The 25,112-nt window shown below is 45.0% G+C and overlaps 9 protein-coding genes across 9 annotated transcripts, besides 3 other annotated features; 6 read left to right on the top strand and 3 right to left on the bottom strand.

Moving 5' to 3' along the window:
* Positions 1-312: 312 nt before the first annotated feature.
* TSTA_012210 (RING finger protein) lies at positions 313-3,241 on the top strand. The gene is made up of 3 exons (XM_002483301.1): positions 313-443; positions 510-614; positions 679-3,241. The coding sequence occupies exons 1-3, from the start codon at positions 420-422 to the stop codon at positions 2,899-2,901; spliced, it is 2,352 nt and encodes a 783-aa protein (XP_002483346.1). The 5' UTR covers positions 313-419; the 3' UTR covers positions 2,902-3,241.
* Positions 2,943-2,976: a microsatellite.
* A 648-nt stretch (positions 3,242-3,889) lies between the features above and the next one.
* Positions 3,890-5,844, top strand: TSTA_012220 (beta-lactamase, putative; the record flags this gene model as incomplete). Its single annotated transcript, XM_002483302.1, has 4 exons — positions 3,890-4,466; positions 4,544-4,657; positions 4,724-4,985; positions 5,037-5,844. The coding sequence occupies 4 exons, from the start codon at positions 3,890-3,892 to the stop codon at positions 5,842-5,844; spliced, it is 1,761 nt and encodes a 586-aa protein (XP_002483347.1).
* A 360-nt stretch (positions 5,845-6,204) lies between these two features.
* Positions 6,205-7,841, top strand: TSTA_012230 (uncharacterized protein; the record flags this gene model as incomplete). Its single annotated transcript, XM_002483303.1, has 2 exons — positions 6,205-7,445; positions 7,586-7,841. 2 exons carry the CDS (start codon positions 6,205-6,207, stop codon positions 7,839-7,841), a joined length of 1,497 nt encoding a protein of 498 aa, XP_002483348.1.
* A 32-nt stretch (positions 7,842-7,873) lies between these two features.
* On the bottom strand, positions 7,874-10,385 carry TSTA_012240 (cation diffusion facilitator family metal ion transporter, putative). The gene is made up of 8 exons (XM_002483304.1): positions 9,705-10,385; positions 9,597-9,646; positions 9,496-9,540; positions 9,299-9,446; positions 9,036-9,184; positions 8,746-8,980; positions 8,611-8,690; positions 7,874-8,551 (listed from the first exon to the last, which is right to left on the bottom strand). Exons 1-8 carry the CDS (start codon positions 9,784-9,786, stop codon positions 8,255-8,257), a joined length of 1,086 nt encoding a protein of 361 aa, XP_002483349.1. The 5' UTR covers positions 9,787-10,385; the 3' UTR covers positions 7,874-8,254.
* Positions 10,386-12,432: 2,047 nt separating this feature from the next.
* Positions 12,433-13,000, top strand: TSTA_012250 (uncharacterized protein; the record flags this gene model as incomplete). Its single annotated transcript, XM_002483305.1, has 3 exons — positions 12,433-12,614; positions 12,670-12,880; positions 12,932-13,000. The coding sequence occupies 3 exons, from the start codon at positions 12,433-12,435 to the stop codon at positions 12,998-13,000; spliced, it is 462 nt and encodes a 153-aa protein (XP_002483350.1).
* A 67-nt stretch (positions 13,001-13,067) lies between these two features.
* On the top strand, positions 13,068-13,965 carry TSTA_012260 (uncharacterized protein; the record flags this gene model as incomplete). The annotated part of the gene is made up of 3 exons (XM_002483306.1): positions 13,068-13,363; positions 13,420-13,778; positions 13,847-13,965. 3 exons carry the CDS (start codon positions 13,068-13,070, stop codon positions 13,963-13,965), a joined length of 774 nt encoding a protein of 257 aa, XP_002483351.1.
* A 36-nt stretch (positions 13,966-14,001) lies between these two features.
* Positions 14,002-15,051, top strand: TSTA_012270 (uncharacterized protein; the record flags this gene model as incomplete). Its single annotated transcript, XM_002483307.1, has 2 exons — positions 14,002-14,512; positions 14,564-15,051. 2 exons carry the CDS (start codon positions 14,002-14,004, stop codon positions 15,049-15,051), a joined length of 999 nt encoding a protein of 332 aa, XP_002483352.1.
* A 444-nt stretch (positions 15,052-15,495) lies between these two features.
* TSTA_012280 (uncharacterized protein) lies at positions 15,496-17,857 on the bottom strand (the record flags this gene model as incomplete). The annotated part of the gene is made up of 10 exons (XM_002483308.1): positions 15,496-15,593; positions 15,643-15,778; positions 15,802-16,339; positions 16,486-16,514; positions 16,550-16,656; positions 16,792-16,990; positions 17,016-17,098; positions 17,207-17,387; positions 17,439-17,576; positions 17,603-17,857. 10 exons carry the CDS (start codon positions 17,855-17,857, stop codon positions 15,496-15,498), a joined length of 1,764 nt encoding a protein of 587 aa, XP_002483353.1.
* Positions 17,555-17,869: a mobile genetic element.
* Positions 17,870-20,758: 2,889 nt separating this feature from the next.
* TSTA_012290 (uncharacterized protein) lies at positions 20,759-21,521 on the bottom strand (the record flags this gene model as incomplete). The annotated part of the gene is made up of 2 exons (XM_002483309.1): positions 20,759-21,194; positions 21,505-21,521. The coding sequence occupies 2 exons, from the start codon at positions 21,519-21,521 to the stop codon at positions 20,759-20,761; spliced, it is 453 nt and encodes a 150-aa protein (XP_002483354.1).
* Positions 21,522-24,292: 2,771 nt separating this feature from the next.
* Positions 24,293-24,700: a mobile genetic element.
* Positions 24,701-25,112: the final 412 nt, after the last annotated feature.

A 25,112-nucleotide genomic window follows, 5' to 3' on the forward strand; every position in this document is an offset into this window, starting at 1 on the left:
TGCAGAGCTCGGTTAAAGACGCAACATTCGACCTCAACTAATATTCAAGCTAAAAAAGATTACGAGCTCATCGTCAAAGAATCAAGTATAAATTAAGAAAATATAGAATATTGAAGAAAAATGGTAACAAATGATGATGCCTGGGCTGTCAAGCGGCTGACATAAGCGGGGTACTCTCCAGACGCCGGGAATTGGCAACTCCGGATAATTCGTTAATGATAGCTGGCTTGTTCGACACGCGACTTTGACAGCTAACCATCAACTGCACAGCTTGCGATTCATCGCCTTTGTGCTATTATTCGTCATAAAGAATGCCTTCCTAACTCGAGTGTGTCTTTCCTATTATCTTCCTGCTAAGCAGCTTGTCTACCAATGATCCCTTTGTAATTGTCGAGTGAGCTTCATATCGGCAACCAAGCATGCGATTAGCGGCATACGCTGGGGTGAGTTCAACCACCACCATCGCCACTATGTTGATATTTAGCAGGTATTGATATCGCGTTATCTAGGTCTCGGCGACCCTAGCTGCCGGTGTGATTCTAAAGGCGTTGCACCAGCGATCCAACTTTTATGCAGCTGCAGTTTATCTTTCCCAGAGTAGCGCCAATCTCATGGTTAGTAGGCTCTTGACGAACAGCCATAAGACTCATCGGGCTAACGCATTGCACTTGAATAAAGATATTGACGAATTTATTTCTCGTCGCTACTGGATACTTTCTCTACGGCCTTCAGCGACTCTTATACGGACGATTACGCCCCATCGAGACCGAACAACTGTATGAGAAGGCCTGGTTCGCCGTGACGGAAACATGCCTTGCGATGACCATATTCCGTGGAGAGCTGGGTGTTTGGTTTTTGGTCATGTTTGTCTGTCTTCTCGTGGGCAAGGTATGGGGTTGGATTGGTGAGGGCCGAGTTGAAATCCTCGAACAACAACCGCCGGCGAATCCCCGCTTATTCCATGCTCGTCTCGCGACATCGCTAGTATTGTCCGTCGTTTACGATATTCTCATGTTGGACTATGCAGTAAGGACCGTACTGGAGTCAGCTCGTGCGGACATGATGGTCATGTTTGGCTTTGAATTCGCCATCCTGACCATTTTGTCTACATCAACTCTGGCGCGGTATTGTATCTCACTGGTCGAAATATATATCAAGTACCGCCAGAAGATGGCCAAGCTAGCAGAGCGCAGGGCTGAAATTCGCTCGGAGAGGGAACGAGCAATACGCGAACACCGCGAATCCGGCGCTGAAGGGCTTCCGGCTAACCTTCTTGAAGAAAACGACGTAGACGAGATGGAGCTCGATATTCCTGGGTGGGAGGAAAAGGGTCGCTGGGTGTTCTATCTAGACCTTATAACCGACTTTTGCAAACTTGTCGTGTACCTGACCTTCTTCGCCATTCTCTTCACATTCTACGGCCTGCCCATTCATATATTGAGAGATGTGGTTGTCACTATCCGTTCATTCGGTCGGCGTCTCGTTGATTTCATGAAGTACCGCACAGCGACACGAGATATGAACGAAAGATACCCCGATGCTACGGCAGAAGAGATAACGAGGGAGGATGTCTGCATCATTTGCCGAGAAGAGATGACTCCGTGGCAACAACCAGCGGCCGATGGACACAGAAGAATCGTACCAGAGAGACTCCGGCCAAAGAAGCTTCCATGCGGTCATATTCTTCATTTCTCTTGTCTCAGAAGCTGGCTGGAGCGGCAGCAAAATTGTCCAATGTGTCGACGACCAGTAGTTGTGCCACGGAATCAACAGTATCCGGCGAACAATGGAAACCATGATGGTCGCGCAAATGCGGTCCCAGGAGCGCAACTAGGCCCCAATCAAGCTGCACCTGTGAATAATGTGGCTGGCGGCGGCCAACCGCAGGCGCGGATATATCAATTTGGACCTTTCCGTATCGGTTTCGGTGCAGGTCGAGGGGATGTTTTCCGGAATTTGCATCAACAGATTCATGGAAACAATCCACCGCCGGTAAATATTCCCCCAGGCGCTCAACAAATCGGGTTTGGATTTGGTTTCGGCGGTCGACCTCACCAACCTCAACAAATTCTTCAAGCTCCTCACGCAGCTCCACAAGGTTTCAATGTTTTGCAACCCGAGGTGATGCCAACCAACTTAGCCAGCATCCAGCAGCAGCTGGCAAATCTTGAACAACAAATTTCTCAGGAATACCAGAGTCTACGAGCTACAGCAGAGCAACTACATGTTTTACGGGCTTTGCAAACAGAGCTTCAGCGACTACGAACCGCGCAACAGAATCTTTCTACTTCTCAACCCCCAGAGTCACACTCCACATCTGCTGCTATCCCTCCTACATCCGCTGCCACGACTACGTCGACACTAAACAATACAGTACCTACCACCATCCACCATTTAAGTGGCCAGTCGTCGTCTCCAATTCCTGCTGGCGACAGTCGACTTCCACCGGGGCTTACACTTCCGCCAGGATGGACATTAACGCCGTTGCGGCGAGTAGAACCTTCGAGTAACACAGCAACAGCTGGATCACCCGCGACAGCGTCCATACCACCTTCCGTGCTTGATCCTCGATTGTTTGAACCTCTTCCTCCACGTGCTTCCAACGACAACCAGCTATCGGACACTACCACCTCGACTCAAGATAATCAACTGCTGCATGTCAGTAATAACGAATCCAATCCACCGACTGAAACAGAAAAACCTAGAAACGAGTACAATAGAATCAGCCCCTCTTTCCAATGGGGAGGCGACCGTAATACCGACTCTCAACATTCGAAAAAGAATGACATCCCCGCAGACTCCTCATCTAGTCAAAACGCAGATGCAGCTTCGTCATCAGACGATAAAGGCAAGGCTCGAGCCACAACGGTTGAAGACCTCAACGATGAAGGAGAAGATTGATTTGGTTTTATACCACCCACTTTTTGTATAGGCACTTTATCAAAAAAAAAAAAAAAAAAAAAAAAAAAAAAAAAACCAGAAGGATACGAATTCCATCTTCTTTCTAGCTGTAATTTGTTTTGTCGAAAAATTATCATTTTCTGGGCGTCTTCTTCTTTCTACTTCTTCTCTCTCTTCTTCATAACTGTCTTTTCCAAACATGCATCATACCCTCCCGCTTATTCCTTCTTGTGAAACTTGATTTATCCTTATCATGAAGAATATACGTGATTACACCTGGCGCTTTACTTATCTTTCAATTCCCAGGAAATCTTGCTCTCAAATAGGGTTGTGTACTCGGTTCAATCAAAAAGGGAACTGGGAATAAACCTGATCTTTCTTCGCACATCTGAACCTAAAGAAAATAGATGACTCCAAGTTCTCCTCATTGCACTTCTATTCTCGCAAACCAAATTAAGCTCATATTAGGCATCCAAATAATAAGATTATCCCGTGGATACAGCTGGTATTTTATAGTCAGTCTTTAATAGGGGCTGAAAATGGCCCCAGATCTGCGGATCTAACCCTAACTTAATGGTTACTATTAATAGATGTATCAAATTGCAACCCAGCCAGGATGCTGAAGATGCTGAAGATGCTGACATATCATGCTATACCTAGAGATAGTAGCCAGATGCTCTTATTCGTAGTTTGAAGTTTAGCGGCTCTAGAAATGCTGTGCCTATCTGACCTGCAGTATTCTGTAGTTTGTCATTCTAAAAATAATGATTGAGTTTATACTGGTACTACTAAATACTGATTCTAAGCCTCTCTACGTCAAGGCTTCCATGTTTGATCATGGTCCTGAATGATGCTATGCGAAGTGGAAACGGGAGTATCAAAATATTCCTCGACAGATAAAAGGGGTCTTTGAGCCTGTGAACAGACATAATCGTTTCTCTCGAATACTCATTACATTCAAAACATAATCCAAACAACGTTTTCAACGATGAAAAACGCACTACTTGCATTATTAGGTCTAATGGCTACAGCCAAAGGCCAAGCTAATAGATATAGTCCCCTTCTCGGGCCTGTATTCCCTCACGCTGCCAATTTTTCCTCAAACAATGCATTCCATGACATGACCATGAACCTTACAACAACACTTGAGGACATCATTCTTGCTGGAAACTCTACATCTACCTCCAGATCCGTAATCAACTCAGAAGATACCTCATTCGCACTCCAGATCTTTTCATCTGACACCATCGGAATGGACAACGGAAACAATACCTTGTTTCAATGGTTTTATACTTCACCTGCGACGCAGAATTCATCCTCCGGGGTAAAAGAGGTAGACGAGAATACGGTCTTCCGGATTGGCAGCGGATCCAAACTTTGGACTGTGCTTTTGTTTCTGGTTACCGCTGGAGAGGCACACTTGCATGACCCGGTTACGAAGTGGGTGCCGGAGTTACAGGCAGCTATTAACGCCGCTCCAGGCGATGATTCGGTTGATTATGTGTCTTGGGAAGATGTGACGATTCAGGAGTTGGCTAGTCATCTTTCTGGTGTTGGGAGGGATTGTCAGTTTCGTCTTTCCCAATCACTCATGGATCTGGAGAAATTGGGGGCAGTGGCTGATTGCTTTAATTCATTCTAGACGCATTCTCGGATCTAGCTACTATGGATCCTGATCTGACGGGGGAAGGATTTCCGTCTCTTAGCAAGAATGAGACGCCGCCATGTGGAGTGACGGCGCCTTGTACCAGAGCTCGTACGTTATCTCCTTCTACTGGACTTGCAAATCCCGGATCGAACTGACCAGATTGGACACTTACAGAATTCTTCGACGGCATAACAAACACACATCCCATAGCTCCAACGTCATATACACCAATCTATTCGAATGCTGCTATACAGATCTTATCTTATGCCTTGGAGGCCATCACCAACGAAACATACGATGCTTTATTAGAGGAATATCTTTTTGAGCCTCTTGGACTCAATAGTTCGTATTACACTGTACCGGCGGATAACGTGGGAATCATACCTCGGAATGCATCGACCAGTCTTTGGAACTTGAGCGCTGGGGACGAGACTCCGTAAGTGAATAGCCTTTCCTGACAATGACACTCCTAATTATTATATGATAGAGCCGGAGGCTTGTACGCATCAATCAAAGACCTCTCCACCGTCGGCCGAGCAATCCTCAACAACGCCCTTCTATCCCCAGCAACAACACGAAGATGGCTCAAACCCATAACACACACAGCATCTCCCTCCTATTCCGTCGGCGCACCATGGGAAATATACTCTTTCGAGAATGTCGATGGACGTACAGTCGATCTCTACACTAAATCCGGTGACTTGGGCGCTTATTCGTCTATGACGGCTCTTTTACCGGACTACAATATTGGATTCACCATTCTTGCGGCTGGCCCAGGGACTACGGAACTCGTTGCAGCGTTAACAGATGCTGTTGCTCAGTCGTTGATTCCTGCGTTAGAGTTGGCGGCGAGAGAGAAAGCTAGACAGATTTATACAGGAGTCTATAGTGGGCAAGGGACGGATAAAAAGAATTCGTCGTTAGTGATCAGTATGGATAACGGACCCGGACTCAAAGTAACGCAATGGGTCAGTGATTCGCAAGATATGCTCCAAGTTGCCGAAGCTTTGACTGGGAGTGATAGCCTCGAGGTCCGGCTTTATCCAACAGCTTTACAGCAGAAGCGAGACGGGTCATGTCTAATGCAATCTTTTCGGGCCGTGTTTGGCTCTCCAACAACTTCCAACAAATTCATTGGCCCTGTCACGGGATCATCGATCTCTTGGGAGTTCGTGGATTCTTACAAGTATGGAAATGTTGGTGTTGATGAGTTTCTGTTCGAGTTGGACACTGGTACGGGTAAGGTGGTTAGTGTTTCGCCGAGGGCGCTCAGGCAGACTCTCCAAAAAGCTTAGGGACTTCCAACACGCGCATATCAGCTAATAGTACTTGATTAGCAATTGTCAATACCTTGAGAAGTTTTTTGTGTATGTTGGAGAAGAAGTTAAAATAATAAGCCCTGCAAACGGAGACCGGCGGAGAAGCTAAGACAATCTCGGATTAGCACGTGGCTGTGTTCGTGCTAGCCCCTTTTCCCTTGATGACGACGCGCATAGAATCATAGATGCTTGACATCGTCGTTCTCACTTTACTTTAGCGTATGGCTCGATAAAAATCACCTACGGTACTTGTTGGACTAATAGAAATGTTTATCCCAGCATTCGCCGTTCAATGATACATTCTCACAACGTTCCTCGATATACCTAACCTACCCTATGCATCGGTCAAACTACGCTCTTCCCGGGCTAGGGATCTCAGTCTGCACCTTTACACTCATTCTTGCAGCATGGCATCTTTTCTTCTCCGGTGACAAATGGCGTAGCATACCCCAAAAAGTGGGATTAGGAGATGTCATTCACTCAAGACCATCTTCAGCAGCCTCTTATTATATGCCGGATGGGTCTGCACCACCATTCAATATCAGTGAATTTGTGTCTGGTATTCCCAAGAAGCAAGGATCGCCTTACTCCAAGACATTGGTTATGGCGAAAACAAAGGAGGAAAATACTACATGGACTGAGACGAAACTCAATGGCTCCGGTTGGGATGTGTCCATATACGTGGTCGATGATCCCAGAGCGCCGTTACATCCACCGAAAAATAAAGGACATGAAGCCATGGTTTATTTGACTTATATCATTGATAACTACGATAACTTGCCGGATATCATGGCATTCATGCATGCGCATCAATTCGCGTGGCACAATGAAGAAATCTTTGAATTTGACGCAGCTGAGATGCTGCGTCGTCTGAGTCTCGAAAGAGTCACTCGTGAAGGATACATGAACATGCGTTGCTATTGGTCACCCGGATGTCCCAATTGGCTCAAACCAGGCGCAATCGATGAGGACCTCGACAAAAAGGAAGAAAGGCTCATAGCCAAAGCTTGGAGTGAGATTTTTCCAAATATGGATATTCCCCAGGTTCTCGCACAACCGTGTTGTGCACAGTTTGCGCTATCGAGAGAACGAGTACGAACGATTCCGCGTGAGAGATTTCTGCATTATCGCCAGTGGTTGATAAATACCGACCTGCGGGATACGATGTCTGGCAGGGTATTGGAGTATATTTGGCATTTGGTTTTTACTGGACAGGAGGTATCTTGTCCATCGCAGAACGCTTGTCTTTGCGATGGATTTGGGATATGTTTTGGTGGAGAGAATGAAGTAAATTATTATTATCAAACACTGTGGAGGATCCGTGACGCCAACAATGAGCTTAAGAAATGGCAAGAGGCAGATGGAGCATTGGATGAAGATGCTCGTATAAGACTGAGCTTGGATGAGTTGGCAGATGCGCAACCGTCAGAAAACGATAGTCAAGGTATTTTGTTGACGGCTGAAGTTGAGGAAAAGACTGCTGAGTTGGCACGGTTGAAGAAGGAAGCATTCAAGAGGGGTGAGGATCCGGTATATCGAGCATGGGCGGCTGGACGTCAGTCCAAGCCTGGTGATGGGTATTGATTGCCATGGGTTCGTGGCGTTTCCTTGCGGACAGCAATTAATCTAGGATTTCACAGCCTCGACAGATCTACCTCGTGTGCACCAAAATCTATGGCCACATTCTTCTATTGAGCGACATACGATTGTCAATAAGCGCCTACGGACTCAGCTGCGGACATTCAACGACTCATAACAATGTCATGTTTCATCTGGGCACTACGTTGGGCCTAGAGGAGGGAATGTTCAAGGTCTGTGTACCGATCTTGATGGCGCCGGATCTATCAATCATGAAGATAAGTCCGGTGAAGTCTCGATCCGCTCAGCAGAACAGTCATGGACCTTGCATGTATGCCACTGAATTACAAAGCGATGCAACCACATCGAATCTGCAATGGCCGACTTGGCTCTAGTTGAGATGACCTGCCTTAAAGCCCTGAAACCACCGTGTCTACTCTGTTTCCTTAATCTCTCTTTTGTTTCCCAATATAGGAATACCTAGGATTAACGGATCAAAGGGCTAAATAGATGTTTACCCCTGACTTGATCTCTTCAATTCTAGTGGATTTTTTAGAGCTCTAAAGTAGTAGGGTCCTAGAATCTCCTTCCGACTATTATTTTTGTCTAACTTGAAGGTTCGGCATCATTTGAAACGTCAAATGCTAGATTGATTGTCCCCTTCCTTGGATGATTTTTTTCTCAACTAATACGGTGCCGTCTAAGTAATCTCATCATCGAACGTTCACCTGAACGAATTACCCCTCTAATACTTTAATCCAAACTTCACGACTATACCTTGATATGTTTTGCGTATAAGTAGGTAGCACTAACCACAGCAGGTCAGCACTTCACAAGAAGCACCGCATTTAACCTGACACAACTGCGACCAGTCGTCCTGACCGTCAACGCTCGTCGCGCTCCCTGAGGTCAGAATCGATCCCATCTCCGGCTGCACCGTAGCAGAATGAATCCCATAGCTATGGAAACAATCATTCATGGTCTTTGCTATCTGCACAAAATCGGAAACAGTCTCGTTGGAAATGGCGACGTGGACTGATGCCAGAGCTTTCTCTTGGTTAAGATGCCATACATGGAGTTCGTGTACGGACAAAACACCCGGGATCTTTGTTTCATCGCCAATGGTTAGTTAGTCTGGTAAGGGAGAGGAGATTTGAAACGCACAGTTTCGAGATCGTGTCGGATATCGCCTAGATTGATACCCTTCGGGACACTTTCAAGTAGGATTTTGCCTGAATTCCTCACTAGATACGCACCACTTAGCTTTCAGTATGAGTATATTATGCCGGGGAGACACACCTAGAGGGATCGACGTTGTAAGGATGACAATCGCAATAGCCATACTAACAGCTGGGTCCGCGTAATATCGAGCCGGGTATGTAGTGAGCCAAATTACGAGCGCGGAGATGATGACGCCAACATTATTGGCAGCGTCGCCAAGCACATGTATCAGAACACCGAGCATTCCGAGATCATACCCTTTCTTTGTTGGCTGGAGATTATTGTGTCGGTGGTTATCGTGCACTGCAAAGACCTGGAGGAGATGAGTACGTTGGAGATAATATCATCTGATTGGAGTATATATTGACCTGGCCTGTCCCGTCCTCTGTATTCACCGGTGTATCAGCGGCGCCTGGAAGCTCATTGCGGGAGTGATCGTGTTCTGGAAGGAGAAAGAAATCAGCAGATAACCAGCGTGGATTAAGTTTGTAGGGACCGACCGTGAAGGAAAGAAGCGCTGATGATGTTGAGAGCAAGACCAACGCAGCCGATAATTAGCACAAGCTTTGGCTGTTCCACGACTGCTCCTGCATTAGCATACTGTGAGGTTGGTAACCAAGATACTACTCACGCTGGAGGGAAACAAATCGTTCGATGGATTGTAGAAAAATGCTGACACCCAAGGCGAGAAGAAAAACGCCGTTGAAAAATGCACCGAGGAGTCGAGAGCGTTGCCAGCCAAAGGAAAGGTCTTGGGGTGAGTTTTTCTTTGCGGAGATCTGATTTTCCGTTAGATTAGGGGACAAGTGTTGGCAGAATGTTAACCACCTTCAAAGCAGCAAATGCGACGACGAATCCGATTAGATCATTTAGCTGGTGCTTATCAGCTTCTGAAAATATTATAGGACAAGGAAAATTAGAAGTCGCACGTAATGGAAGGCATCTGCGACGAGGGCAAGAGATTTTGTGTAGAATCCAACTAATTGACAACTGTCAGGAACATCCATGGTCAGGATGAAAGTATGTTTGAAAGTTACCAGATATTTCTGCAATGAAGAAACACAGCGATATAGAAATCACCAACTCTAGACGCTGGGATTGATTCAAGTGTAGTCCCATAGCTAACTTCAAGATGGAAAAACTGAGTGTTGCTTGAGTGCTGTTGAGTCCGTTTCCAACGCAAGAAAGAAAACCTTGGAAAGCCAAGGGGTCAGGCCGCACAATTTCGGCTACTTATTGCTCCAGCGTGGCACGATACACCAAAGGACGCATACTCCTCAACGGTTCAACCCGAGACTTCCTAGGCGCTAATTGGTGGGTGCAAATCATCTCCACTCCAGACAGTCAAGAACTTCGCGAAGGACGTCCTCAGCAGGGACCACGCAATGATTCAAAGCATTTCATGCCCATATCAACAACGACTTCAAGTTTAACAGCAGTTTCATAGAGACATGAGATGTTGATTTTTGGAGACTGATTTTGTGCACTAGGAGTTCTCATCTGTGTCCGCTCCTCCCAAGTCGATTCCGCCTTTTGGAAAGGTCGCAGCACAAGCACTGCTGAGAGGTTCATAACAACCTGTGAAACGAATGAGAACTGATGCAATATCGCGGAAAGCAATAGTTGCCTATATGTTCCCCGATAACACCGTCGTCGACAGCAGCACAGCATGGTTCCTTCACTGGCGCAACATCAGGGTATACAGGTCATCGCAGGGCAGGAGAATACAAAGGACGATGTTGGAATAAAGTTGAAAAATAAAAACAAAAATAAGCTACCGCACCACGTGTTTAAGCCAGATCTCCTTCGATTCTAGAAGCAGAACGAGAGCCTCATTGGCCGAAGGTGTCTCTACGTCCCCAAGGTCCTCACCCGCAAGGTCCTCGTGAAATCAACACCCGCCATGCTAAAGATTGGAATGGACCCGTTCTTAGGGGCCAAATCTTGGCCGATTTGTCAATTATTCTTCGCTGTGAGTTAACAAATTTTTGTCTTCGGTCCCTCATTTGGCCTACTCCGCCAGACGAAGCCCTTCTGCCTATCTGGCAATCACAACCAGCTTAAACCGATCCGGGATCCTTATATGGGGCCCTATAGGCAGGCCCAACCGGCCCAATGCTATTAGCCGTTGACGACCTATATCTCCCTGGGATCGTTAAGGGTGAATACCCCTAAGCCCTAGGGCTTAGTGGTGTTCCTCCAACGGCGCACCGCTCGAGCCTTGCCTACAGCGCTCGATACGGACGCAAGCTTAATGGAATAGGATAAACAAAAAGATACCTGTTAACCTTGGGACGTGAGTTCGTTAATTGACAATTTGTGTGTTTGGAAGCTGGGATTTCCGGATCGTTACCGTAGCCAATCAGATTTCCAGTAAAAACTTCCGATAAACGGGTCTTATCTCGACCACAACCATCGAAGCTTTCTCTTGTTCTTAATTTCCCATGTCACTACTTTATATCTTTTGAATTGACATCCCCATGCCTGATCAGCATGGATAAACCCGTAGCAGAAAATGTTCTAGGTACTTTAGGGGCGGTTCGTCCATTAGCTTCACTCGTTCCATCTATGCAACCACTAACACTCGTGAGTCACAGGTGTGTTGGTCAACCTAAGTAGGTACTTGATGATCTTGTCGATATTCTACTTATACTGATTCTTTTCAGCTTTTACCACAAATTTTCTGATTATTTTCATAAACTACAACTAGAATATGAGGACCTGTGAAATCGACTCTGAAAATGACCGCTACTGAGGCCTCTTACGGCGTCATTTCCACCCGTAACTCCTGTCGGATTAGTCGGTTTATTCCAGGCCAATCCTGAAAAGTGTTTTACCAGGATCAAAGAAAAGAAGTGACTAGCAAGATTGTATATGTCTGTTCTCTTCTCTCTCTATCCATCAGGTTTCAAAGCCAGGTCTTTTATAGACACTTTTGGCGGGGTGATTTGTGAGTCATCAAGAGGGGTAAATTTTGGGGGCTACAAGATAGGGCTTCTGATTGTTCACTTCCTTTTACTGCCTCTGGATATCCGAATTATCTGACATTGTCTTGCTGGATATCCGGTTTATCTAATAACTCCCAGCGAGAAGCCGCCGCTTTAAGGTCTCCTCACGTGCTTCGTATCAATAAAGCGCCTTTTGCATCCGCCAAGCATTACTTAGCCGCCCTGACCACGCCGTCGTCGTCGTAGCTCAGTTTGAGTGGCCGTTCCGATTCACCTCAGGCACCTAATAGCGATGTCGAAAATGGCTCCATTGCGCCCACACGCACTAGCTGCCCTTCAAATTTCGACTGGCCTGGTCAAGCACTATATAAGATGCCACTCATCCTTTTTTTTTTCTCTTTCCCTTCCTATTCTCCATCCTCCATCCTCCTACCTCAACCAGGATTCTCTCCAAATCTCAATCCATTAGCTGCTAAAATCACTTACTGTTTGAATAGCGATCTTACGAATCACTATACGGCGCTGTAGCACGCCGTCGATTCGTACGCGAACTGGTCGGGATTACTATTCTCCGTGCGCTAGAGCGACCAACACCATATAATGTATCTAGGCACCCCGGCCCCCCCTAGTTTCGGGGGTCAGTCTTTTATAATATTACATTTCGTGCTATATAGCAAGGCTCACCACGTAGGGCAGTTGGATCGCCCTAGCTTACGATATCCTACGCTTCGTGATACGGGACGTAGCTAAACCAACACTTACAAAAGCCCATACTCCTTCCACTCATTTTTCTTCGAATCCGGATCGTGCTGAGTCCATGGCACCACCACCCCTCCCTCCTGCGAATCCCGAAGAGCACCAGTTCTGGACGGACCCTATTATATGCGAAGAGACTCGAGCTAGACTAGAATACTTTCGAAGTTTGGGATGGTTCCCCCCCCAAAACTACAAGCCTAAGACACTTGAAGGGATCGCCATTGTTGAGCGGTATTGGCGAAAGTAAGTAAGATCAAATCTTTGCAAAGGTAGCTTAGAAGTCGCTAACGGTCAATAGATATTGCATCCGGTCAAAAGAGGAATATATCAACTATCTGCTCTTAGAGGACAAAGCGATCTATATGAACTTCTTTGACTGGATGTACAAGACTTCCCGTAAGAAGCTGCTCCAATCGTACGATGAATATTGGCGTCGCCACCTTTGCCAGTACTTCAGCTTGTTTGCACGGCGTCGTATGAATGGCGACGTCCATGATCAGATGCGACGAGTAAGTTTGTCATCTTAATTTGTATATATTCAGAGCTAATGTAATCTTTAGTTTCTCGATAAAGAGTTCCCCGCTGAACGCAAGATCTCTAGACGCATGAAGAAAAAAAAACACACTTGACGTAGATGTCTTTTGTGTCATTTATTGCCATCACTGGGTTCATTCGACGTTTTTCCGTCATGGGAGCATGATTATTCAATTTGCTACGATCCAACTCTGGCCTTCGATCACTGGAACTCGACCAGGGGTGCTCCTTCCGCAGAAAGCCTCTCTACCTCATAACTCGTCCCTAAGCAAACGCAAACGGGGCTCGACTTTCCCAAGTGATCTCCCTAAACACGTTTCGGCCAACGATCTGCCAGACACAGTATGTTATCGCGATATTCAGCTCTTTTTTCTCAAAGACCCAGAAGGCAACCGTGACGTCCTCTGTGCTATCATCGAGTTTCGCAACCTTAAAGGGCGGCCTGAAGGTACTGATGGGTAGCTGGTCCTGTCTGTGTTTCACAGGCCCCCATGATACTAATGCGTCTCTACAGAACCCAATTCTTTATGCATGGGGATTATCAACTGGCGTACTGCCCAATTGTGCAAATCATCTCGTACGCCTTCCGCGATGGGGCGTTCCTCAATACTAAGTTATCACCGGAAATTATATGGCGGCTTCAAGTTCCGAAACATCTCTCTTCTCTTCTCCTGCGATGGAAACCAGACATATTAGACACACCCCTCCTTCGGCGCGTGACCCGTACAGAGTATGGCTACGAACTTGACAAGTCTTTGCCTATGACATACGACTCCAGCCGACAAGCGCTGCGGGAGTTAGGACGGGATGCGAAGTTTGAAGATGATATCGGTCACTACAATTATCGGCGCTGGACCGCAAATGAAGGGAATCGTATGTCCCTTATCCTCCAGAATCACACTGTTGGCCATGAACCTTTATTTCTAACTTGCTTTCCATAGGAAACTTTACCAGTCAGGAGCGACAAAGAGTCCTCGGCCAGTCTGGTGATGGCGTTTTCGAAAGACACTACCAATCTCAGTTTATGCAGCGCAATCTTCAGCATGTGGTCCTTCTCTGACCATCTCAAGAAGGCCTCCTCCAAGTTGCTGGGAGCATGCTCAGAAAACGGGATCCTTTCGCTCCGTCCTACAAACTTACTGAGGTGCAGCGGCGTGCTATATGCCAAGACCCTCGAATATTAGAACTCAGACGAGCAAAGAGAGAATTAATGGAAGAGATGCGATCCCTGGCTGGGATTATAAAAAAGGCCCAAGAGCTTTTCCCTCACCTCTATCAGAGGCACGAAGCAGTCATGAAAGAGCTTTCTCATCTAAGAAAAGCTTTGGCCAGTGGTACCCGAGAGACAGCCAGAAAGGATTATTTTCATAGTGCACGTGTGCTAGAAGTCGACAGACAGATCGAGCAACTCCTTAATCAGGCTAATGTTGAGGACTTCGATAGCAACAACTCTGACGATGAGGATTGGGAACTTCCTGTCCCCGAATACGTCTTTCCTGAGCGGGCACAGCTCTATGAAAATTTCTACGGGCCAGATGCAGGGAACTTCGAACCGGAGAAACTGCTTGCAAGACGTATCCAGGTCACCAAAGATTTGGTTGCGCTCAGTAAGCTCTGTGAGCCGAATCGGCGAGGCAACAGGGTTAACTGGAATACAGATGATGAGGAGGAAACTGGGAATTCAGAAGCATCATCTGTTGCGGTTTATCTCGCCGCTCAGCATCTAATCCCCCTCCCCATAAATTTTCCCCGAAGCGGAAAGATTCTCTCCGTCGCCATCTCATCGATTGTCATATGGCTAATACACACGAGGGGATTAGCTGTACGGGGAACCTGTCATGATCTTCCCAAATTTAGAGAAGTCACAGAGTTTTTGGCCCATGCTGTCACAGTGCATGCGTACGACGTCAAAATCAAAAAACAGCATCTCTTAGCAATACATCATGATAGCTGCAGCGAAATTTCATCTGTCAATAATTCAGGCATTTTGGAATCGGATAGTCAGCCGGACACAAACACTCCTGCTTCCTCCGTTAGCTCTGAGGCAGCCAATATCGACCCACGCTTGTTTGAACCTAACGCTGCCATCCTGACAAAGCTTCCACTGCGTCGGTCAAAGAGATTGCGACTATCTGTTGCGGCCTAAATCCAGTATAGAGTGTCATTACCTTCGACTTTATTTTTTTTTCCTTTGTTCTCCCTTTCAACTGTGAGAGAGATGGCTTTTAATGTGCATTGGAACCTGTGTATGGCTGTATCTTGTAGATTGTCTTTTGTTCATTGCTCAACTTTCTGTAACTTTACTGGATTTGTCAATGAAAGAAGCTGGCATGTTCTATTCTAATGTTCGTTCAGCTTTTCTAGAATCTCCTCGATATACTCTAGGTCGCCTTCAGCATCTTAGGTAAAATGGAATTGATTAGGATGTTGTATTCCGTTTGCCAAGATTGATGTTTGGTCCTCTCTGTTTGAATAGTTTGCACTCTGTTTAGACTTGCCAGTCGCAATAATTAGAATCGAATAGAGTAATTTGAGTTTGCTAACTTATATAAACACAGGTAGTGATTATTCGTCTACGGATAAGGATCGCTCAAGGCTGATATTCAAGAACAGCTATTTTCACTTTTTGATGCACATAGTCTCGAAGAATTGTTTGAACTTGGTCGCGGACCGGGTTGGACGCTGCCACTATGAAATTTTCAGCCAGTAGATAGGATTTCCCTGGAACGTTGCTTACCCATCACAAGTGACTCCCTTTTCTCTTCTCGAGCGTTTGGAAGTCTTTCAATGAGCTCCCCGGACATTTCCGCTCGCAGGATCTGATCGTAATTTGCATAACCACTGTAAACGACGGCTCGGTTATGGTTTCCAAACTTCATCACATCAATGATTTTACCGGATTCCACGTCCGAGAAGCCGAAGTATTGTAGCTGTAGATAAGCTTTTTGAGATACGGAATGGCAGCTGCGATACCAAAGCCATTTGTCACAAGCATCACGCTCTCATAACGATCAACATTTTCGCTCAAGCCATGTGGTCCAATAATTAATGCGAGAAACGAAGCAGACCTCGGTGAAGCAGCAAGGGCGTGCTTCAGCAAATCACCAGAGAACCCACGTCGAGGTTGTATCTGCAAGTCCAACGTTTCCTGAGGCCTATGAGACCATGAGGTGACTATGTATGGAGGCACTTGAGCCCATGACCACCAGCTCACCGAGGGTATCCGCAAATTGATGTACTGCCCCCCTTCGGTTTTCATCGGCCGTGTGAGCGCAATACGGACCTGGATAAGTATGTTGGAGTCATCCTTCCCTAAGCGACTACATGAAATCAAGGCTCGAGGAAATCCACCCGACGAGAAGATGCCGTTTCGATATATCACCAGAAGAAGTTGTGCTAGCAGCGCTATGAAAAGCAACACGAAGGCGATGATGCTGCAAATCCTAGGGAGGAGGCCACTGGGCTATACATGTCGCCAAATAGAATAAAGGAGAACACATCCCATGATCTGATGGGCTCGAAGAAACCCCTCGTATACTCGCTGGCGGATGTATGGTAAAGAAAAAATAAAAAGCCCTACCACACACCCAGCTCCCCATTCCCGGTCAACTTAGACATTCGTAGCAAAGGAATGGTCAACTTACAATGAATGCAAAAAGGTTGCTCGGTTTGTCTAATGGAAACATCTTCTGCGTAGTGGCTATCAAGATAATATGTAAAGTGTTACGGGTCAGTCCCGCCTTATGAATTACTATAGATTCATTCTCGAGTAGATAACGTACATGAGGAAAAGAAGGAAAGGAAAGAGAACAAACGGCTTCCGCTCAAACGTACAAATTTATATGCAAAGGGAGAATGGAGATGTTCCAACTCGCTTAGCTCAAACGCGGGGTTGCGGAACAGATTTCGGGTGTTGGGGATAGCTTCATGTTCAAATAGGGTAGGTGCCTAATAGGGAATAGCGTATCCACAGCTTGTGGGAGCAGATATTTGCCGATATGAGGGTCTCGTGAGGCGTAGCCCGAACTATTGATATTGGGGTCAGCCCTTAACAATAGCATAGTATTGTGAAAGCTTCCTCTTTGCTGCATGAAGAGCAGTCAGCATAACCTTCTTCCAAGGAACCTTCTTTCGTTTAAGCTGACTGATTGACTTTTCAAGATGACCAAAGAGCTTATTGTAGATGCTAAAAACTAGATGAATGAAGGGTTGTGAATTTGAAGAAGGGCTGAGTGATCCAAAGAAGATATTCAATCTGACGCCACTCCTCTTGATTCAATGTGAAATGAGCTTGGTTATACTGTGAACAAAATCATCGAATGCTGATTGGAGTTTTTTAGCACGTCGGAGCCTCAAAAAGGCTGAGTTCCAGGGAGTTCTGACGTCCTGTATAGGTACAAGCTTTGGCCCTTCAGCCTGTAGGTTACAGAACGCTTCCCGGCGTTGAGGGCTAGCATTGATGTAGACAGCAAGGTTTCGAACCTAGTGACTGTATTAGTAAAGTAAAGATAACACAACAAATAATAAACATACCTTATTAAGTGTATCAACAATCATCCTTTGCTGATCTGTAGCATGAATAGGTCCCATACGGTCTTCTGGCCATTGCATCTCCGCTATCTCATTCTTTGGGTTTGCTTCCATTTGACCAAGGAGATCTTTGAGACTCAGCTGAATAACATGGCAATACATGGAACCCGAATGATATTCGAGTTAATATTGAGCTCAAGGGATTGGATTGACTCTTGAATGCTTGAGATCATTGTATTGTTGTTTGATGTATTATCGGTGGTGATAGCAAGCACTCGATTTGTGATTTGATGTTGGTGAAGGATTTTAAGAACCACGTCACTGAGATTAACACCAGAGTGTACCCCAGAAAGTGGTACAAAGCCAAGAAGGATCTCTTGATACTCCCACTCCCGATCAAGAAAGTAGCCTGTCACAGCCATAAAGGCCTTCGAAATGGAGAAGTCCAACAGCCTATCACGAAAGAAAGCTTTGCATCCTGAGGGATCTTTTGAAGAAGGCCTTGTTGCTGCTCTTTAACAAAATCCCGTAGCCGGGATCGGATTGTCTTTGCAGAAGGGATTACTGGCTGTATTGGCGCAAGTCGTGCAAGGGAAATGACCTCATGGAACTCAGGGTGCTCGATAAACTGAAAGGGGAGACGTGATATAGCAAGAAGTCGAAGAAGCTTCTGCTCCCATACAGTATGCCTACTTCACGCTTTCAACGCGTTTTCTGAAATACAACTTTATAAACACCCCAAGGCCCATGCTATTAAATCATCGTTCTATCTGGTTGCAAAGAACGTCAATTTGAACCACTGTACTGCAAAAGAATCCATCGCCTATTGGAAAAGCCTCTGGAGACACCTAACTTTCAAAGAATTTGGGGATGCCCCTTTACCACAACCCAGCCTCTATGAGTCCCACAATGCTTTTGTTCAGAGAGTGTGGATGGATTTGGTCCTCAATTTCTCAGAATAGCGCAGCCTATATGGAAAATAGTGCGCTTCTGTGGTTTAGTGTGTCTTGCTGGAGACATCATGGAGTAATAGCGTATTTTTGGTACTATAACAATACACTTTTCTGAGGTGGTTTTCTGTATGGTATTATACTATTCAGCTTCGAAACATACCTAAGATGATGCAGTAACCGCATATGGATTAGTTATGTTTATGTTAGGGTTCGAAAATCAATCTATATCTGTATATTTAGGAAGGAGATTTCTGGTGCGACTGTACTTCCTGTGTAAAGACTTTAGGTTCAGAAGGTGTATTATGCGCCTAAGAATATCCACTAATATTAGTACATCCATCAGTATAGATCACAGTTAGACAGGAAATACCGCCTTTGCTAGGAGCTGCTTTATATTTGGCTTTTTTGAAGACTTCCGACAAGTTGGCCCAGCAATATGCTTGTTAAGGAATGATGTTCCAGAGCGACAATTAGCTGGATGCTCAAGAACCTTATGGAATTGATTACACATAGCACCAGGTTTACTAGTTTTACTGTTAGCCACTTGATCGAATTGGCTCCAGCAACTGGCTGTATGTTGGTAACTCCAATAAATCTTTTTCTTCTTCCCAAATTCTGTGTTCAACCACCAAGCAACAAACTCATCATTTGACATATCAGAGTATAGAACGAATGTTTTTGCCCGCCCAGGACCGACACGTGTAAGTATATCGGGAATAGAAGGTATAGGTAATGGAGTAATAAAGCCGGAATCAGACCCCAAGTCGAGGGTTAGTGGACTTCCTGAAGTGTCAGGAGTATGCGATTGTGTCTTGTTGGGAAAGGAGAAGTGAAGGATATCAAGAGGATCCCCTTCATAAGCTGAAGAGGAATGAATATCAGAGAACTGGGCCATTTGAGATGTTATTAGAAAAAGGCTGCCTAAGTAGAAATGAAGAAACAGAAAATTTTGTAACTCGTAGCAAGCTGAATTAGTGATTAACCCAGGGATTTAGATGTATCACATCGCGGTCACGGAGCTAACAAAAACAATGTAGATATATCACATTATAGCCCACATACTCTCATGATCCTACTATAATTGGTTGAATATCGAGGATCGTTGAGGGTCACCCGTAAATAGACCCTCGAAACCCTCAAGATTGAAGGGTGGCCCGCGAGTTACCCGCAAAACCTCGATTTTCTGATTTCAGTATGAAGATACTGTAGACTTCCAAAGTCGAAGGAGGGATTATAGCCTAGCTAGGTATATTGACAAAGAAAAGGATTTCTTTTTAGACAAAAGAATGGAAAATCAAATAGTCCGTAAAGCATTCAGAAAATCCGCGAATCTATTATCAGAGAATAAGAAGTACTGTAGTGTTGAAATATATATTTCTACAACTGAAGTTAATACTACCCATAACTTCTATCATCATCAACAACGAAGATACTCAGACCTTCTTAAGGGAGTCCAATATGATATTACTTACTCTAATATGTATGATACAGAAGAAGTCAGTTACATCATGCACGCGGGCGCATCTCATTGGTATGATCGATATACAGGCCTCAGCAGGCAGCGGAAGACTGACTCACTCATCTAGGATCCAAGGGGTGATCTTGAGCTCCTCGTTTGTCTTGTTTGCGATTGCGGCGTGGTATTATCGAATGTGGCTTAGCGTCTCCAGGCTGCGGTTTGCCGTCTAGATGTTGAATGAGCCATCCTCGTATCCCAGTCTGGCAGGCAAGTATCACTGCTGGGGTCATGATCATCGCTGTGAGCAGCTGCATTAGCTCCCAGGTAGAGGGATAACGAGAGACTGGCGAGGAAACGTATGGCAACGAAGGAGCCAGACAATGCTCGCTATGAATTAGGCAGTATGCAAGGTAACGAGAGACCGCGAGGCTGTTGGAACTCAGGATGAGCTAAGCCATTTTGGGATGGGAATTGGGAATAGGACAAGATTTGCGTATCAAGAAATTTCGAGAATTGGCATCACATTCCGACGCGACATTGAATATTACAAATCAACTTTACAGCCTATCTCTAGAAAGTTCGATTTGCACACAAGTGTCGACTTTTGGTGATATCACTTCTATGGAATCTTGTATATAAAAACAGGTTCAAATCTCCTAGATAGCGACTTAGAGAGGAGTGCCGGAAAATAGACCTAGTTCCTTATACGTATTGTTTAGTGCTCGCCTTCGCTTAGTCATCGCTCTAAACCAACGTTCCGACAGAGGCTCGGCGCCCCTATACAAGCGCACGAGTGTTGCCCCTGCTCTACCAATACAACCTCGAAATAATTACACAGACCGGCCAGAGAATAATTGGCGAGACATCGTCCCATAGATGTATATTCTGTATACATATATACATACAAATAATCAAGCCTTGGTATTTTCAATGATATCTCCCAGGAAAGCAATGCTCATTTTCGCCCGATCCATGAATTTCTCCTCATCCGCGGCAATCTCAGCTGCAATCTCAGGCACTTGCGTCTTGGCCCTGTAGGCCCGAACAGCCTCTTGACTCGCAAATGTCAGTTCCGCATAAGCATCGAAATCGAAATCAGACTGTTGGCCCACAACGACCTCGGCCGGTGTCGTGGGGTTCCGCTCTGTTGTAGTAATTTTGCTTTTGTCGTCGTCGTTGCCGAGCTCTTTGCGTGCGATGTAGCTCCGTCGGTGTGAAAGAGGGGAATCGTCCCCCGTCAGACGCTTGATGAGCTGAACGTGGTTCTCACAGTGGGTCTTGAATTGTTCAGGCGAAAGGCCAGGCTTCCGATAAAGGATAAGAACGGCCCGGACTGGCATTTTTAGTCTTTGATCGTAATTATTATGGTTGAAAAAAGTGGTGATAGGAAAGGCAGCGACTTGTATATTCACAGATACTTGGAAATGCCCAGAAGAAACTTTGGATTATATATATTTCATTTTGAGCTGCTCTTTATATATAGATATATAAATATATAGAGATTTGTGACGTTCAAAATGGCTGGTTTGTATGGATTACTGGATGTACCGATGTTCCGATTTACCGGATCCAAGGATGTTCCGATCTACCGGGAAATACTTACCTTGCAAGGTCGTACGCACCTACGGCTGCTTCGTTTACTCCGTACAAATCTTACATCTTCACACGTCCCATCACGCAATCTTCTGATTAGTCATAAAGCTTGATACTCCTGTATTCAGTAGATTTTAGCTTCTTTAGGGAATTTCTTCTTAATATACTCCGTAATATGATGAGCTGATCGACGAGCTGAGGCGCTAGATCCCTAGCTAGATCTGTTGGACGGAATGGTATTTTTTTTAGATGATCCGGATTTCCAACAAGGTATAATCCAAAGCCATCCTCAAACATATAAACCTTCACCTGGTGCACCTGAAACTCGACTTGAGTCGTCATGGTCGTATTCCTTGGAACAGTGAAAACCCCAAGTCTGCTAGTTGTTACACATCTCGCCAAAATATCTATATAAACCCGGCTTTGGAACCTCATGTATTCAGACAGGCAGAGAGAACAGAACATATGCAATTTAACTAGTTAACCGGTCTCACCAAGTTTAGAATACGAAGGCTTTTAACAAGATCCCCAGCATGTTCGGCAGCTCGAGCTAGATTCCTTATAAATAAACTTTAGCACCGGATTATCTACTTGCCGGTATCGATCTATTCCTCTAATTGGACAATATTCTTCAGCGTGCGTATAGTAGCCAAATCAGTGCTCCGCGTAGAAAGAGATAATGATATGTGGTCGAATGTATTTCCAACGGATTACGAATTTGGACGCCGACGTACAGTACCACGAAAATACAGTAACTATAGGCTGCCGTAGGGCGAAATATATATCCATTCAATAAGGGAAAATATGTCTCACCAAGTGCTGTAGGTTGGATCCATCCAGCGTTGATGATTTACCTAGAGCAAGCCTGTCACAAGAATCAAGAAGTCACTGCCAATAGATTAGCCTATCGCGGATAGACTAATGCATCAAGGAACAAAGGATTATCCGACGTGAGCTAGGACTAAACAGGAAATATAGCCAACAGAGCTATAACGATGAAGATATGATGAGCCTTCATAGCGAAGGATTTGAAGGATATGTTAGATATTATTGGTGAAGTGCACAGCTCAGCGAGGCCTAACTGGCCTACCAATCAGGAAGAAACATGTATTAAAGCGAGGGGTTTTGATTCTTCATTATAGAGGACAATTCCCTGTTAGAAACAGCACAACTTGGTCAGAGAAATTCAAGCCTTCAATTGAGAAATTACAGTATAATCTGGTTTCTATCAGTTTCAAGAGATTGAGGCAAAATAAGCCCGATAAATCCAACAGGATATGATCTGGAATGGGTATATAAGTGTCGGAACGTGAATATCAAACCTAGCGCGTTTCGGCACTGGATATCAGTTAGTCCAACGCGGCACGCATTATATGTAGCTAGCTATCCCCCGTCCCCCTTACTCTTGAGGGGCAGTCATCAATATCAGGAATTCTATACCGTATTGATCAGGCTCGTCAGCTTGTCGGAATAGCTGTTCTACGTGACTAGTGCTAGCGACCTAGACGTAGATAAACCGACAATAAGGACACTCATTTGATCATGTATTTAGTTCTACTCTACTGTCTTTTATTAACTGTACAATCTAGGTACAAGGCATCTACGGTGCATTTGTCCACCGAAGTCGTAGCAGAGCGTGAGCTTGTGGCGCTAGCTTGATTATATAAGTAGGATTTACGAAGTAACTAACTATCAGAAGACGTGACTGTTTGATTTTCAAACTGTTTCTCGCTCTGTATAGCTAGCTGCCTGAACTAGGCTGGCTGTCCGGATGACCAACTAGGTTGGCGAATCTGGGTTGTAGGAGCCAGCATAGTATCACTGGAACCAGTAGATGGTGATTACGCAGTTACATAAGAGCTTAGTGTAATCAGATCTGAGTGTTTTAAGGGATAGCACAGCGATTTCCTGTTGTGTTCAATTTGATGGCATCTACTACATTTCATAGAAGCCCTTTTTCTATCCTTGACAAATTCAAATTTAGAGGGCTCACGTCTTGTGCTGGAAGCTACTTTACCTGATATCTTTTTAGTAAGTTCTGCCAATCGAAAGGGTTGTAATATTGCTGCTTGAGACGGTTGTTAGGATCTCTTTAGATGCCAATAAGAGTAGAAGTGATTGCAAACTAGAGTTTCTTGTGTTTCTAAGAGTCTCTTTAATGTATGTGCACAGGGAATCTCAAGAGACAAAGTAAACAGCCCACGGCACAGAGCCAAAAATGGTTTGGAGAGCAATTACAACTGCTCGTTAACCTTCCGCAGAGCTTGATATGATACCAAGCTATGTACTGCCTCAAAGACCTTGCTTGATAGATCAAGTGGCATTCTGGAACACTGACAGGCTTGAATATGCTTTAATTTGCTGACTTGGTTCACAACTGCTTGTTTTATCAGCCTCCACGCTTCAAAAAGATCAATCGTAGACTTCTTGATATGAGATTTGATTAATGCATGGATCCCCTCAACCCTAGAGACTATTGTATTAGTACCAGCGCTACTTGTATAAATTTAAAAGTTACCTGGAAGTAGCAACATTGCCAAAGTGAAGATGCTGATCCATCCAGGCCTTTACAATCTTTTCTTTATACATATTTAACCATTCATCTTTAATATATCGAAGCGGCTTAAGGCAGTTTTGATGCTGCGCATAATTAAGCTAAAAATCAGTGAAGCGTTGCTTAAACACCAGTTCTGTGTTGGACGCGACAATCGCATACCATCCCGTATAGAACTCTTTCCATAGATTTTCCTCTACCTAGATTGCTTGTCCTCTTTTCACTCTAAAGGATAGCTGGCAGTGGTGTATCACCACTTTATTAGCATGCCAGAGACAAAGCAAATTCTTAACATTGAGAAAGAGCTTTCAATAGCATTCATTACTGTCATGTAGCGATCAGTTAGAATGATGAACGGGAGTACACCCTAATAGAGTGATTTGAGCTGAGTCAGTGCCCACGTGTATTGCTCTTCTACTTCACTGGAGAGAAAGGCAAACGCAATACAGAAGGATCGCTGGCAACAGTCCACTCCAATCATATCAAGAAGTGGGAGTCCATACTTGTTTGTTTTATACGTGCAATCCAGTATCAGGATATCCAGATTTTGCTGTAGATATATTACTGAATCTGGATGGGCAAAGAAGATGGCAGTTAGCCGGTTATTTGCATCCACTTGAACATGGCTCCAAAAACCCTCATCATTGAGTTGATTAACTAGGGCTTGGATGCTGCTTGGATGCTGCTTTGTCCCTAGACGAGTTTTCGTTGTGTTGATGCTTCAAGGTTGTAGATGTCTTGCTGGGTTGTTAGAGTATTGAAAGTCTGACAGATGTAAGTCTGGATTTCTCAAGGAGGAACTCCTACTATTGTCAGGTTAGCAATTACATTAGCATCCTCGTCTAGAAGCTGACGGTGTGTTCAGTGTACTGAAGGTTTGGTAGATAGCAGATAGTTATGTTCACAGAATTTAGGATCAGACCGATATCTTAATACCCAAGTAATCCTATCCAAAGACTCCCTAGCCACCACTAAGAATAAACAATTCGTGCGTTGGCTCGTTGTTCTGCGCCTTCAGTTAAATGATGGACTAGGAGGAGCCTTATTTCTGTCGCATGCGAAGAAGACCTTTACTCGGCCATTAGGTATCTTCGAGGATTTACCAGTTGTAAAAGCAT

The sequence above is a fragment of the Talaromyces stipitatus genome, genomic scaffold (assembly GCF_000003125.1).
Source record: "Talaromyces stipitatus ATCC 10500 scf_1105507295549 genomic scaffold, whole genome shotgun sequence".
In the NCBI taxonomy this organism is placed as follows: Eukaryota; Fungi; Ascomycota; class Eurotiomycetes; order Eurotiales; family Trichocomaceae; genus Talaromyces; species Talaromyces stipitatus.